This window comes from Condylura cristata, unplaced genomic scaffold (genome assembly GCF_000260355.1).
Source record: "Condylura cristata isolate star-nosed mole 26May11 unplaced genomic scaffold, ConCri1.0 scaffold00011, whole genome shotgun sequence".
NCBI classification, from domain to species: Eukaryota; Metazoa; Chordata; class Mammalia; order Eulipotyphla; family Talpidae; genus Condylura; species Condylura cristata.
In genome coordinates, this window is record NW_004567112.1 from 16,069,376 (window position 1) to 16,083,374 (window position 13,999).

Sequence of the window (13,999 nt, forward strand, 5' to 3'; positions counted from 1 at the left end):
CCCCCCCCACCCTGGACAAAAGCGCCCTGTCCCCAGCTGCCCAGCTGCCTCCTGCAGTGTGGACAACACAAACCTGAGATAAGAACTTAATTATTTACAAAACAGAGAACAGCACCGCCTTCAGAGGCCCCCTCCACACACACCTGCCACCGCCCTCCCCACCCTGTCCTCTCACAAAGGGCTCTCCCAGCGATCTCACAACCCAGTGGCAGGCCACAGATCCCATCCCAGAGGCGAGTAAACGAACAGTTACTCGGGAATGACGTGACCTGGCCAAGGTCACTTGTCGGTAGCCGCAGAGCTAGGATCAGTGTACCCACAGTTTCTGAACCCCTCTTCAGACTACAGCAGGCCCCTGCCCCCTCCAGCTACCCTGGCCTTACTGTCGAGCAGGGATGAGCAGCTCCACCTCTCTATCTCCCCCCTGCCCACCACACCTGATCACATGGGTACCAACTTCCCCACCATTCTTCAAAGCAAATCCCTCCTCCTGGAAGCCCTCCCTGATAGCACTCAGACTAAGGAAACACTCCTCTCTACTCTGACTTGGAAACCAAGCCAGGGTGGTCAGGGAAGTGACCACTTCCTGGTGGAAGTGATGTCTCCATGGGGATCTGCAGGTTGAGCGTCGCAACAGCATCAGTAACTAAGCTTGTGACGCATTATCTCACGTAGCAGGGTACGAAGAAGGTGAGCCTCGGGCTCCAGCCAGCAGCGCAGCAATGCTTGACTCCAGAGTCCGGGCCTCAACCATCATGCTTTCACCCTGCCTGCTTTCCTCCTTCCTCACAGCAGGCATGCCTGATCAGCCCAGGTACCCCCAGACTCCCATGGGGGGAGCCCAGAGACTCACTAGGCCACACCAGAATTCAGTGTCTGAAATGGATTTCCATAGTTCAGTTGGGGCCCCCAAGCCCCTCAAGCACCCGTATATTGAGTTGTCGGAAAAGTCATGATACATTTTGCTGAAAAACAGAAAAATAGGTCATGACTTTTCCAACAACCCAATAGTTTGGCCAGGCCCAAGAATAGGGTTTGGGGTCCCTGCAAACCCAACTGCTCTACTCCTACATCCCTTGGAGGTGAAGAAAACTCCCCCATTTCTCAGGTGCCACAGGAAAGGAACTGTGTCTCCAAGGAGATAGTCTTCTGGAACTTTAGAGGAATTGCCCCCAACTCCCCACAACAGTTTTGCACCGTCCACTGCTGTCTTCATGTGGGTAAGGGAGGAGGACCACCGAGTCAAGAAAGTGCACCTGCAACACCAGTGGGTGGGGACTCGGAGGCCACAACCCCCCACTCCAGGTCCGCCAGTCAATTGTGTGACTGCGCAAAAGGACCATGCGACGGTGAGGGTACCTGGGAATGTCCACCCAGGTGGACTTCAGGTTGCCCCTCCAGGAAACAGGGCCGAGACCCCCTATCTCAGCAGCCTCTGGGAGATCTTGGAGGAAGAGAAGGTCCAGGAAGAAAGAGATTTGAGGGCTTCACAAAATTCCAAACCCAGGACCAACAGAATGGAATTTTCTCTTCCCAGCAACTTCAGTTCTGTGAGAGGATGGAGTTGGAGTAATGGGAAGCCCTAACGGGAGAGGGAGTAGGGCAGTGACCCTATCTCAAGGCAGGTCTCCTCAGCCAGGTGCCAGCCAGACTTGGGGCAGGGGTGGAGAGGCTGCAACAGCCGCTCTGTATCTAGCTGCTCTACAGCGACAGGAACAGTCAACCCCTTCCTCCTGCAGGTTTCGGTACAGCTAGACCCACGGCCTGGAGAGTGGGAGCTGACCGCGAACCCCAGCCCGGCTCCCATCTAGCCACCAGAGCCACACACGAAGCCCCAGGGACCCAGCTTTAACACACACCCCCCTCAGTGTGTGCTCCCACTCCCCAGGGGACCCTCAGGACAAGTTAAGCTCCGATGGGCACTAATTGGACCAAGCTGGCATTACCCTGGGGTAGCTTATGTGCTGTTACTGGGAATTTGGCTCAGCAAGCAATGGCCATCGGAGCCTGTGGAGAACACCACTAGTGTAATTTTCAGCATCAAGTGAGCCTGGATGGTCCTTGTGAGTCAACACCACTGTTTGGCCAGAGACCCGGCGCTTAAAAGGGATGCGTCACTGTCTCACGTCCAGAAAGGCTGGCCTCCGGCCTCCCAGACTTCAGCTCATGAGTCTCTTGGTCTACGACCACACTGCTGGTCCCAGAACTCTTCTCTGGAAGAGAACGGGCTTCAAACGCTTCCCTTCTCAGGGCACAAGTCTGCACCTTGACAATCATACCTGAAGTTCAAGAAAGGAATCTCAACCCAGTCCTACAATAGGGGGTCCCCAAGGCATGCTTGGTCCAAGACTTAAAGCTTAACTGCAACTAGTGATGAGGACAATCCTGGCAAGGAGTGGACCCTACTCCAACATGAAACTCAGATCCCCCCAAACAGGTACCTCAACACCAAGCCATATCATACCTGTCAAAATAGCACCTTCACCCAAAATAAAATCTTGTGCCCTGTGATCTGAACCTTGGTACCAGACAATAAGCCTCCACCTTCAGAGATAGTCAATGCATCTTGTTGCTGTAGCAGAACCTCAACTTCATGTTCAGATGAGGAAACTCAAACTCCCTGAAGCAATTTCTCTCCCATTTTGGGGCAAAGGAACCAGAAGGAACCTCACACAACCAAAGCCCCAATTCCAGGCACGCTGTCCTCTGGTGCAGAAATCGTGTGAGTGACGCTGCTGATTCACAATCTATCCTAACACACCCTCCGTCCTCTGTGCTTGAGATCGGACCAGCGTCTTGGTCTCTGGCTGGTCTTCTCAGCCCCAGAGGGTTTAATAGTCCCAGCCAGGAAAGGGAAAACCCCCATTTCACCTCTCAAACACTGACTAAGCTTTCTCTGAAATGAAAGGAAGTCCCCACTCCCCAAACAGGAGTGGAGAAAGGGGGTTGGGGGGAAGCCGTTGCCTCAGGCAGGGACAGACTGGCATGGGCTCAGCTGTAACTCCTGGAAGCCGAAAGAGTCTGAGACCCAGAGGAGGGATGCTGGCCAGTACCGGGATCAGGATGGGGCTCTTCACCCACCTCAGATGTTCCCTGAGAGCTAGGGTCAACTTAATGTGATTAAAGAGACCCAGAAAAAAACACCAGACCAAGACTCAAAAGTACAGATTTACAAAATCCTAGGATAATCTGGGCCTCAGTTTCTCTGCTGTAAAGCAGGGCTCTGGACCCTCAGCTGGGGAAGTGAAATCAATTGTGGAGGGGAAGCAGAAGGGGCTGTTGAAGGGTTGCTCAAGTGCCAGGACACAGCCCTGGTGAAAGCCTCTAGACCGGGAGCAGAGACAAGCAGCGTTTTTTCTCTCTTCTTTCCCTTTCCCACCTGCTGCTTCATTTCTCAGTCCATTTTTCCATGTCCTGTTTTACTACATATCATCCCTTGACAATTTAATAATTGAATAAGTACTGAGGCCCAGCGTGAGGAACTGGGGGTTTGAGCTCAACTCTGGGAAAACCAGAGCAGCCCTCGTCGCCCAGGCTGATTTATGGCCACCCTTTGGGGTTCACGTGTTATGCATGGAACTGGCACCCAGTGGAGGGGAGAGCCACCTGCAAGAAAGCCAGGAGTATGTATACTAAAGGCCTCTGGCTCGGGGGCCAGCAGGAACCAGGTGTACATCACACCACGGGCTCCAAGGCCCTGCCCCTGCCCTCCTGGAAGCCACCTGCACAGGCAAAGGGGACATGAATAATTGATGGTGTCCCAGGGGGAGGGACGCAGCCAGGAGCTTAAGGCCAGATAGTCCTGCTCACCTGCCCCTCCTCCTGGCTCCAGGACCTCAGGCCTTGGGCAGGAAACAACCTTCATAGGACACCCACACATCGGCCTGCCTGCCTCCAAAGGCCCACCCTTCCAGAACAAACCAGCTGGGTGCTCACTGACCACTCTCCCAGAATCAGACCCGGCAGAGACATGTCCTGGCAGCCTTTCCTCAGACGCCCCAGCTCCAGATTCCAGTCCAAATCCACCTATAGGTCCCTGCTCACCTTAGCAGATGCCATACCTCCCTCCTCCCCAGGACAGCAGCAGCCTCCTGCCTGGACCCTCTCTTGCCAAGAACTTTCAATGACACCTAAGTGATCTTGTCTCTCTAGTAACAAGCCCTTCAACAGCTCCCCGGGATAGTACTGCCGGCCGGCAGGCTGCCACATCACCGTAAGGGTGAGCATCCGTGCCCCTCTGCAGTCCCTGTAAAGTCAGCTTCTGCAGGCTCCTGGGAGCATCACCCTGCAAGGTCAGTGCCTGGAGTCCTCATTACTACTTGGTCCAGTCAAGTTGCATGAACTTGGACAAGCCACTGCCCCGCTCTGGGGCTGAGAGACCCAGGCCTGGGCTGAGAAAGGAATAGGACTAAATGATCTCTATGGAACATTTGGATCTGATGTCTGAAGACAGTGGTCACCAGTCCTTTGACCAGACACAGTCACACACCTGACCACCTGGCCAGGCCCTCCTTGGAACTCCGTGTCCAAAGGAGCCTCTGTTGGAAAGGTCAGGGAAGGGAAAGGAAAAGAAAGCAGGTGTGGAGGAGTGGCTCCTGGACCCTGCCGACAACGTGGAGTGGTGTCCGAATTGTCTGAGGCTGGGCCGGGAGCACCTCACAGGCAGAGACCAGGCCAAGCAGCGTCCAGCTCTCCAGAGCCAGCACCACGCCCGGACGGAGAGGCCTCCCACTTGAAATGAATTGACTAGAGCCTCCGTGTAGTTTCATGCCACGTTATCCAGATAGTGTCTCCTCGCCTGCTCCCAGAGGCACAGGGACACCCCTACTTAGACACACACTCCAGACCAGCCCTCCCCTGGAGATCAGCCTTTCCACAAATGCCAGCGGCAGCGGGAGAAAGGTGAAAGTGAAAGCAGAAGCAGGTGAAACTGCGGCCACCTTAGTCATAAGACAGCACCTGGCCTGAAGAGTCCTCCCTTTTCTGTCCCTGTCCCAATCTCTGCAAAAGTCAGGAGGGCATCCTGGGGGCCTCAGATGGAAAGAAAGTCATCCAAATCCAAGGATGCCAGAAGACAACTTTCCTTCCCTCTTTTCCTTCCTCTCAACTATGGTCCTCTCTCCTCCTGCTGCCTGTCCCGCCCCTGCAGATAAAACTTTTATGCCCAGCACCTTGTTTCCAGGGATAGACAGACAAGAAAGCAGGTGGAAAAAGGTTTTCTGCTGCAAGTTCCTTGGCCCGGAGGATCAAGAAAACAGGGCTCAGCCCTGCCATATTCGTGAGAGCAGCAGTGAGCTCTGATTTGTCCCTGAGCACTGGATGGGGGGCCAGGGGGGTTATTCTAACTCCCTACCAGGAGCACCCTTCATCATTGCTCAATGCTCTTAACTGGGAGTGGTAGTGACCTCTCCAGGGTGCTTTTAAAAAGATGGGGGGGGTATAAAAATATGAGAGAGCTTTTTATTTTAACATCACAGTGACATTTGGGATGACCATGGCATTTCATAGGCAGGGGCCAGAGATGCTAAATGAACGTTCCCACACCCTACGTGCCAGGAGCACCCTTTCTAGCAATGTGGAACCAACCCCTACTCATTTTCAGGTCATTTCCCTAGAGAACTCCTCTCATACCTGCAGGTCAAGTTCCCTCATTAAGCTCCACATGAAGTGAAAAGTCTTCTTCGCTTTTACAGTCCTTTCCCAAATATAAGTGCTTGGCTGTGCTACTGACGAAACAGTTGAGCAGAGCAATTAAAGTAGTGGATCCTCCATCCTCAAGAAGTTGGGGCAAAAGTCTCCACCCTTTCTTGCAATAAGGGAAAGAGAGGAAAATGTACCCATAACGTTACAACAGAGAAAACTGACGGGCACTAGCTCAGCCAAGTGATCCAGGTCAACATTCACAGTGAGAGTCGGGGTAATGAGCATACACCGCTGATAAAGTGAAAATGGCACTCGGTGCTGCAGTGCTCCTCAAAACTGCCAAGATCACCAAAACCGAGGAATGTGTGAGAACTATTGTGACCAAGAGCAACCTAGAAAACACAGTATAGATCATGTGGTGAGTATCTTGGTACAAAGACAGAAGCGTTGAGGAAAACTGAGGCAATCTGAGTGAAGCATGGACAGCAGTTAACAGCAGCTTGGAGGTGGCTCATGGAACGTCACAAATGCATTGCTGATGACGGAGGGTGCATATGCAGCTTATGGAAATTCTCTATAGAGTTTTGCAAAACTTCTAAATCTAAAAATGGTTCTAAAATTAAAAGTTCATAAAAAAAAAAAAGAGTGCAAGTATCAAAGTTAGAGCATCTTGGGTAGAGCCTTCCTAGCAGGGTGACCTTGGGCAAGTGACTGTTGAAAGGTTAAGTGAGATAATCGTGTAAAAGGCTCCAGCACAGAGCCCGCAGCCATATTACCGTGCTCTGACTCACTTTCCTTCATTCGTCATTCATTTGTTTGTCATCTTTGCTCCCAGCTGCCTCCCCCGCACAGGGGAAGCTCCAGGGCCGCAAGCTCATCTGTCCTGTGCGGCTGCTGTGTCCTCGTGCCTAGGAGAGCACGGCCCATCACCAGTGCTCAGGATGCATTTGCTAAATAAGAGAATGAGCCCTTCCCTTCACAGCATCCCAGGGACCCCAACTCTCCCCCTGGGAGAACTTCTGTTTCAGAGCCCAGCACAGCCCCTCCCTCCCCCCAGAGCTGCAGCTCAGCAGAGAAAGCCAAGGCCTCCCACCTGCCTGCCAGTGAGTGGTCTACTCACTTCCTCCTCCTCCACTCCTGGCCCTTCCTTCTCTCTGCCCAGCCCCCAATGGCGTCAGCACCTGCTCATTCCAGAAGCAGCAGGATCCGGGTAATGACCTCTGATAAGCATCTTTTAATAAACCCTGGAGCTAGATCTGTCATCCAGAGCTGTATTCTCTCCCCTTCCCGCCCCCCACTCTAGCTCCTCCCACCTCCCAGGCAGGCCCATTAGCACCTTGGTCTCCCCAGCAGGCCCTCAGCCCACAAAGGGCCTCTGGACTGGACTTGCTGGGGAATAGCCAACAGGCAGCCCGGGCTGCCCCATATGCCTGGCCCTCCTCACCGGGTTGTGATCTCAGAGACTGAGCCCAGATCTGCCTGTGCCACCCATCTGACCGCTGGCCAGTCCACTTCCCTCCATCCTGCAGGCAGGTTTCCCAGGCGTTACCAAGGAGACCACTGCATCCTGCCCAAGGTTGCCAAAGCAACCAGCTCAGTGCAAAGCAGCCCCTCAGCCTCCAGCCCCTGAGTGTGCAGACCAACAGGAAATGGGCCCGGGCAGCTGGCACAGCAGTGGAGACTGGCCAGGCATCCCCTGGGCAGTACGCAGCACCTGCCGCCTCTTGCTCCTCCTTCCTGCCTCCCTCTCAGAGTCAATGGCTGAGACTTACTGTGCTTATCTTGGAAATGGGCACATGCCAAGCTAGAGCGTGGGAGAAGAAAACCCCAAGGTACAGTGTCCTCTCAAAATGAATTTTCTCCCTTGGGGGCTTAGGTGTCCCTAGGGAGAAACCCAGTTCTGCTGTTCCCAGTATCTTTAACATTCACTCTTCTTGATTTTCTCACCTATAAAATGGGAATAATGTCTGCCTCGCATTTATGGGACGATTAAAGGAATTAATCTACACGGACATACCCACCACGTGTCCAGGATCTGAACTTCTTTAAACTTTTGTTTTTTTCTGATGAGTCATTGGTCAGAAATGCCTCCAGATTCACCCCTGGGAAACCTAACGAGGTTGTCATCTGGCCTGTCTCAGCCAGCCCTTTTGGCCTGGCCTAGGACAGATGCTGTGCAACTTCACTAACCTCCCTGCAGTCTGGGGTGCGCACCCCCTCCCCCTCCCCCACCCCAGAGCTGCTGCTATGTAGAGGGATCAGTGCACTGCTCTGCCCAGAGCTCCATGGCTCCCGCTGCCTCCGGGTAAAGTGGAAGCTTCGCACCCTGACACCCGAAGCCAGGGAGAGCCCACCCCAGACTACCTTCCAGGGCCATTTCTCCCTGATGTTATCCTGAGCCACACCCCAGGCAGGAGGGACTGCTCGTTGCCCCGCACTCAGCAGGCATTCTCCTGTGCCGTTAGGGCTGCGCCCCCACCAGCATGCCCCTGCCGCCATCCAGATCTTCTCCACCAACTCCAGACTGGTCCCCTCTGAGGAGACGGCTCTCGCCAACCCGTGAGCGTCAGAGTGGGACTGTTCTGAGGACCCGTACCTTTGACAGCCCAGACCTTGGGGTAAATTGGAATCATCTGGGGATTCTGTTCAACAAGCAAGTTTGGGGGTCCCACCCCCAAGAGTCTGCACCAGTGGGCCAGGCTTGGGGACTAGGCACCTGTATTTTAGACATACTTCCAGCTGACATAATGCAGGACGTAGAAAAACCTCACTTCAAGAAACCGTGACCCCAATCAGACCCCTAGAAAATGTCTGGTGAGCAGCTGTGGGAGCTGCATGGTCACAGACTGTGCACGTGACTGGGGAGGAACGTCTAGAACCCCAGGGTCCTCCTTCTCTTCCTCTGGGGCTCTGTCCAGACACCAGGAAATTGCTTCCCCATTTCTTTCCCCCATAAGGAAAGACAGAACCCCAAGATGGAATTTATGGAACAGAGTGCCAGGGTGGTCACAGCAGTGAATGCTAAAGTCAGAGTAACCTGCGATTGCACCCCAGCCCCATCAGTGAGGTCTGGGGTGAGTCCTTAACTGGTCTGAGTCTTCCTTTGCCCACCTCTAAAATGGTGACAAGTCTGCTTCCCTCAGTAGTTGGCCAGTGGAATATTAATAGAAATGTAAATACGTGGCACACAGTAACGCCCTTACACGTGCTGGCTATATAATATATTGTTATGATTGACACGGGGTTCAAAGGTCACATCCATCAAGCATGCAGGATGGAGCCTCAGGACATCTGCCTCCTTGAAGCATGAACTTCAAGGGGCTGCCTGAGCACATCTCTCTGACGTCTTGAGGTGACCAAGGAGACCGGCAGGTACCCCTACCTCCCTGCCGAAGTCTGTCTGCTGCATCGCTGGCCAGAGAGCTGGATGACCTCACCCAACTTGCTAGTGTCATGACAACCACGCAAGAAGCCCAGACACAGCTGTGGTGGTGTCTGAGTGTGGAGGCCTGGGATGTCCGCCGGTGGCCGTCTCTCCGGGCCCAGCCTTGACGGCGGTTGCGGGAGGGACATGAGGAAAGACGTGTGTTCAGAGCAGTGCCCTGGCAGCACCACACACAGCATCGGGGGCAGACTGGCCACCAAAATCCAGCTATGCCCATCTCTGGGGTGAGGGACGGACAGATCAGGAAAGCCGCAGAAAGATGAGAAGGCTGGGAGAAGACCAGGAGGAGCCACGCCCACCCCCACTCAAGCGACAGGAAAGGGCAGCACATGCAGGCAAGTGCTGTGGTTCATGCTGCCCACCTCAGAGAACAAGAGCAAGGCCCCTCCGTTGACCGTAAAAGTACCCCCCGTATCTGACCAGAAGCCTCAGCCCTCATAGAAAAGAGACTGGAAACAGGGTCTGGCGGACATCACACCCAAAAAGGGGCAGAGCAGCTGCAGTGAAACATCCTGTTTAAAAGCACCAATGTTGAAAAGAGGGAAGTCACTGCTCGGTACACACCCCAAGGAAATGAAAACGGACGTTCAAACAAAAATACAAATCTTCATAGCAGCAAGATCCACAATAAACAAAAGGCAGAAACAACCCAAACACCCAGCAACCGACAAGTGGATAAACAAAGTGGGGCATAGCTACGCAGTGGAATAGTATTCAGCCATGAAAAGGAACAAAGAGACCTCCTTACAGATGTTATCCTGAGTGACAGAAGCCAGACACAAAAGGACAAATACAGTATGACTCCATTGTAAAGATGAGTGGCTGCCAGGGACTCAAGGGAGGAGTTATGAGGAGGGACTGCTAATAAGGGGGATGGGCTTTCCTTTTTTGGGGTGATGGAAATGTTCTGGAACTAGATGTACATGATGGTTGCACAATATTGTATAAACACCACTGAATTGTTTGCTTTAAAATGTCAAATTTTATATTATGTACATTTTGTTAACGATAAAAAATGGATGGGAGGTGGCCTGACCAGCCCCCACTGCAGGGTGAGCACATGAGCTGAGTAACCCGCCCCAAAGGCTTTCCTAGTTACCTTTCCCTCAACACTTAACACCAAGCAGACGGACACTGGAGGACAAAGCAAGGCCTATTCGCTATGCTTGCCTGCATGAAGCACGAACCCCGGGCCCCCGTCACCCCCTCACTAAGAATATCCCATTCCCAATCCTGTGCTGTGTACTCTCCCACACCCCACACCAGCCCCTTTCACAATCGCCAGCTACTTCCTGCATTTCTCTCTGGGTCCAGCTTAAATCCTCCCCTGGGCCCCCACTTCTGACTTCTGCCCACATGTGAGGTTTCAGCCCACACAAACTCATGATCCTGTTCCCTCCCTCCATCTTGCTTTTCCAAGTAGGTCTTCAGCCCGTGAATGTTCAGGGATGCCGGAGCCCTGTCCTCTGACCCAGGCTCAGAGCACTCCTCAGTAATGACCAGACCTACACCATGGCGCCCCCAACCCAGCACTCCTAGACCAGCACTGTTCAGACCCCAGGGAGAATCATAGCAGCAGAGTGAGGCCAGCAGTCTCCAGGAAAAAGACAAAGTGTACTACCCAACAGGTGAGGGACAAGCCTCACTTCATGTCAGCCAGTCCATTCTCAACTCTCCAATCAGTCCCAGGGTTCCTGTTACACCAGATTCCTTCCAGTTGTGTTTGTTTGTGTTTTTAAAGATTTATTTACTTATGCATACAGAACTGGGGTACAGGCCAGAGGTGCAGGGGCAGTGAAAGGCTTCAGCAGAGACAGAGTGGGGAAAAAAACAGGCCGACTGACAAAGTACACTGCTGAGGGGAGCAGCAGGCAGGTCAGGAGAGGTCTGCCGCGTCATGTAGGTCAGCTCCGGGGCGAGGATTGAACTCACACTGAAGCGGCTGCAGCCAGCTTGCAGTGCTGGTCCTAACCCATTGCGCCACCAGGGAGGGCCCTCCTTCCAGTTGTTTTAATTAAATCAATGAGAAATTAATTGAGAATGCAGTTACAGAAGGAGAGGAAATATGAAGAGTCCCCTGCTTCCAGAAAATTTCTGGGTGCTGATTCCTGGGTGAGCACAGAAACAGTCCCAGCAGAACTCTGGGTAGACAGCCACAGATCACAGCCATATCAAGGGCAATACCAACACAATCAGAATGTCATTCTGGAAGACCACTGCAAAATGTGAGACGCTCCTGGGAGGTACTAGCACGGTTAGAAAGGAATTTGGAGAGGACACTAAATTTCAGGAAAAAAAACTGATGCCTCTCAGGGTGGGGAGAATTCAGGCTGAGGATGAGGATCAGCAGACCGTGGGTGAAGGACAGAGGGCACCCACCGGTGGCCTTCATGGGCATGCTCTGTCCATCATCCCAGGGTTGGAAGGAGTAGAGTCAAAATTCTGTGTACCTCCAGTAGGCGTGTGAGTGAAGGCAGGGACCACTTCTGGTAAACGGTGCCTGAGAGAAGAAAGAAGTAGGGGCCTGTTCTATGCCACTTACTGCCACACAAGACTTGATCCCTGCAAGCCCAGAGGCAGGCAGCATAAGGGGGCTTTCCTGGCTATCCAAGCGGGGAGTCAGGCTGAAACAGGGGCCAGAATGGGGGCAGGGTCCTGCCTGCTTGTGTGGACCCCAGCCTCAGGGAACTCACATCCCCTCAGCCCCCAAATTTTATACAAATAGAGGTGGGTTTCCCTAGGGTCAAGGATGGGACAGGATCTTCACAAGGACTAGCTTCTCAGTATTAAGGAGCCAAGTCTTCTCACTGGCCCCAGCTAACCCATGTCCTTAAAGACCTCAGTCTGACTTGCCACCTTCTCCTGACTGACCCACAAAGTAACTGGGCACATCACCATCACTTTCTTTTTTTCTGCTCACTTATAAGGGAAGAGGTTGAACTAGATGATACCCACGGGAGGCGCCACCATTTAGGAATCCTTCCCAACTCTCAGAAGCAGTGTTATACCTGCTAATACTCACTGTTTATTGCTCATTATTTAAAAAAATAAATAACACTTCCTTATGGTATAAATGTTAGGAAAGAGCAAAATATAAAAAAGAAAAAATCTTATGTGGAAATCACAACCCAGAGGAAATCATTATTAACCTTTTGGAAATTTTTTTCCAGGGTCATTTAGGTTTGGGAATTTTGTTTGTTTTTTAGAGCTTTCTGTCATTTTTTCCAGCTATCATCATGCTATGAGCATTTCTCAAGTCTTCAGAAAACACTGAAAAGTACAGTTTCAAAGAGGCTCGATCATGATTACTGGGCACTGAGGTAGTTCTCCTAGCACTAAAAAGCACTGCCATGAACGTGCAGGCTGAGCACATACGTATTTGCCTACATTCCTTGGGATCAATTCCTGCAGAGGAGTTATAAGGCCAGGGAGTATAGTTTAGAAGGATCTTGACATGTACCATCACATTAATTTCCAGAAAAACACAACAAACCCATGACTTTCTTGAGCCAAGTGAGAGTAGAAGTTCTGAAAGAGCTGAAGTTAGAAAGCAGGATGGTGGTCCCCTGGCTCCCCGCCTCCACCCACTGACTCTGGGCACCCAAAGGAGCATTGGTTTTCTTCAACCAAAATGGGTGTGATAGCCGGGATGACCCAAAGCACTCCTCGAATAAAAAGGTGTTTGTGAAAACTCTTTGTAAATTTCAGTGTTTTGTCAAAGGGTTTTACTATTATCCATCTCAATACCAGGGCCTGACGAAGCCTGAAGCCCGAAGCCCCTCGTTCTTAATGAAAACTCAGGCTGCCCTTCCTAGCTTTTAGCCATCCAAATGCACAGGACAGTGCTGGCTGGTTCTGACGGCGACGAAAAAGCAGCAGCTTCCAGAACAGAATCACTGGGGTCTGAGGGCCTACGAGGACCCAGCTGTTTCTCCAAAGGGCAGACGCTGCAGGGTCAGACCCGGGCCTGGTTAGGGAACTTACAGAGCAAAGACCTGGCAAACATGCCTCTGTTTTAAGGTGGCCTGGCCTCCTTCTTTCTAGGGTCAGATGGACATCTGCCCAACTGGACATCTGAGGGAACTAGAAACCTTCCTAATTCAGTAGATGCAAAGTCAACAGCTTCCGCGGCCCTGGCTCTACGCCTTCTTCCCGACTGCTCTAAGTCATTCTTGGATTTTTAAGACTCTCCAATTGCAAAAGCAACTAGTGCTTTCAGTGTGACCTCCCCGGCTCAGGCCCTGAGCAGATGAAAACGGAGCACGGTACCTCCCCTGGGAAGCATAGCTGACTGGCCTGAGCATCCGGTCACACTTCCCCTCTCCAAGCAGCAAAAACCCTCCTCACCCCTGCGTGCTCGCCTGGCTCGATGGCCTGTGGGGACTCCCGCGACGTTCCCAGTGCGGGCAGGAAGAACTGCGCAGACCCCACAGAACGCAATCCTCGCGGGTTTTCACCATCTCCAGCGGCAGCTCCCCACCCCCCAGCCCACCTCGTAGGCCAGATGTGCAAGTGGTGTCTCCAAATCTGCACAACAGGTGGCACCTGCCGGTCTTCCCAGTCATATCTCTCCTTCTCTCCCAGCCCCTCCACCTGCACCCCGGCCCGGCCGAGTCTTACCTTTGAGGTTTTGGGGGTGGCCCCGTGGCGCCCGGCTCGGGTTTCCTCGGGGTAGAGAGGGGATACTGGAGAAGTTGTTCCCCATGGCATCCGGCCCCAGGGGGGTTCGGCACTGGCGGGGCAGGCGAGGCCCGGCGGGAGCGGAGGTACAGTGTGCAAGTCTGTGCGCGCGCGGGAGCGCGCCGCAGGGGGAGGGCCCTGATGGAGCTGCAACTGGGGGCGGGCGGGCTGCTACTCTCCTCCCGGTCTCTGGGCTGCGCGATCCTCGGCCGGTCCAGCCCGCCAAGGAGG

At 53.1% G+C, this 13,999-nt stretch overlaps 1 protein-coding gene across 1 annotated transcript in view; it reads right to left on the reverse strand.

Moving 5' to 3' along the window:
- Positions 1-13,993, reverse strand: part of NEURL1 (neuralized E3 ubiquitin protein ligase 1) — a 55,354-nt gene extending 41,361 nt beyond the window's left edge. The window contains exon 1 of the mRNA XM_004680465.2: positions 13,709-13,993. Coding sequence (XP_004680522.1) covers positions 13,709-13,793 — 85 coding nt within the window. The 5' untranslated portion in view covers positions 13,794-13,993. The remainder of the gene's footprint in view (positions 1-13,708) is intronic.
- Positions 13,994-13,999: the final 6 nt, after the last annotated feature.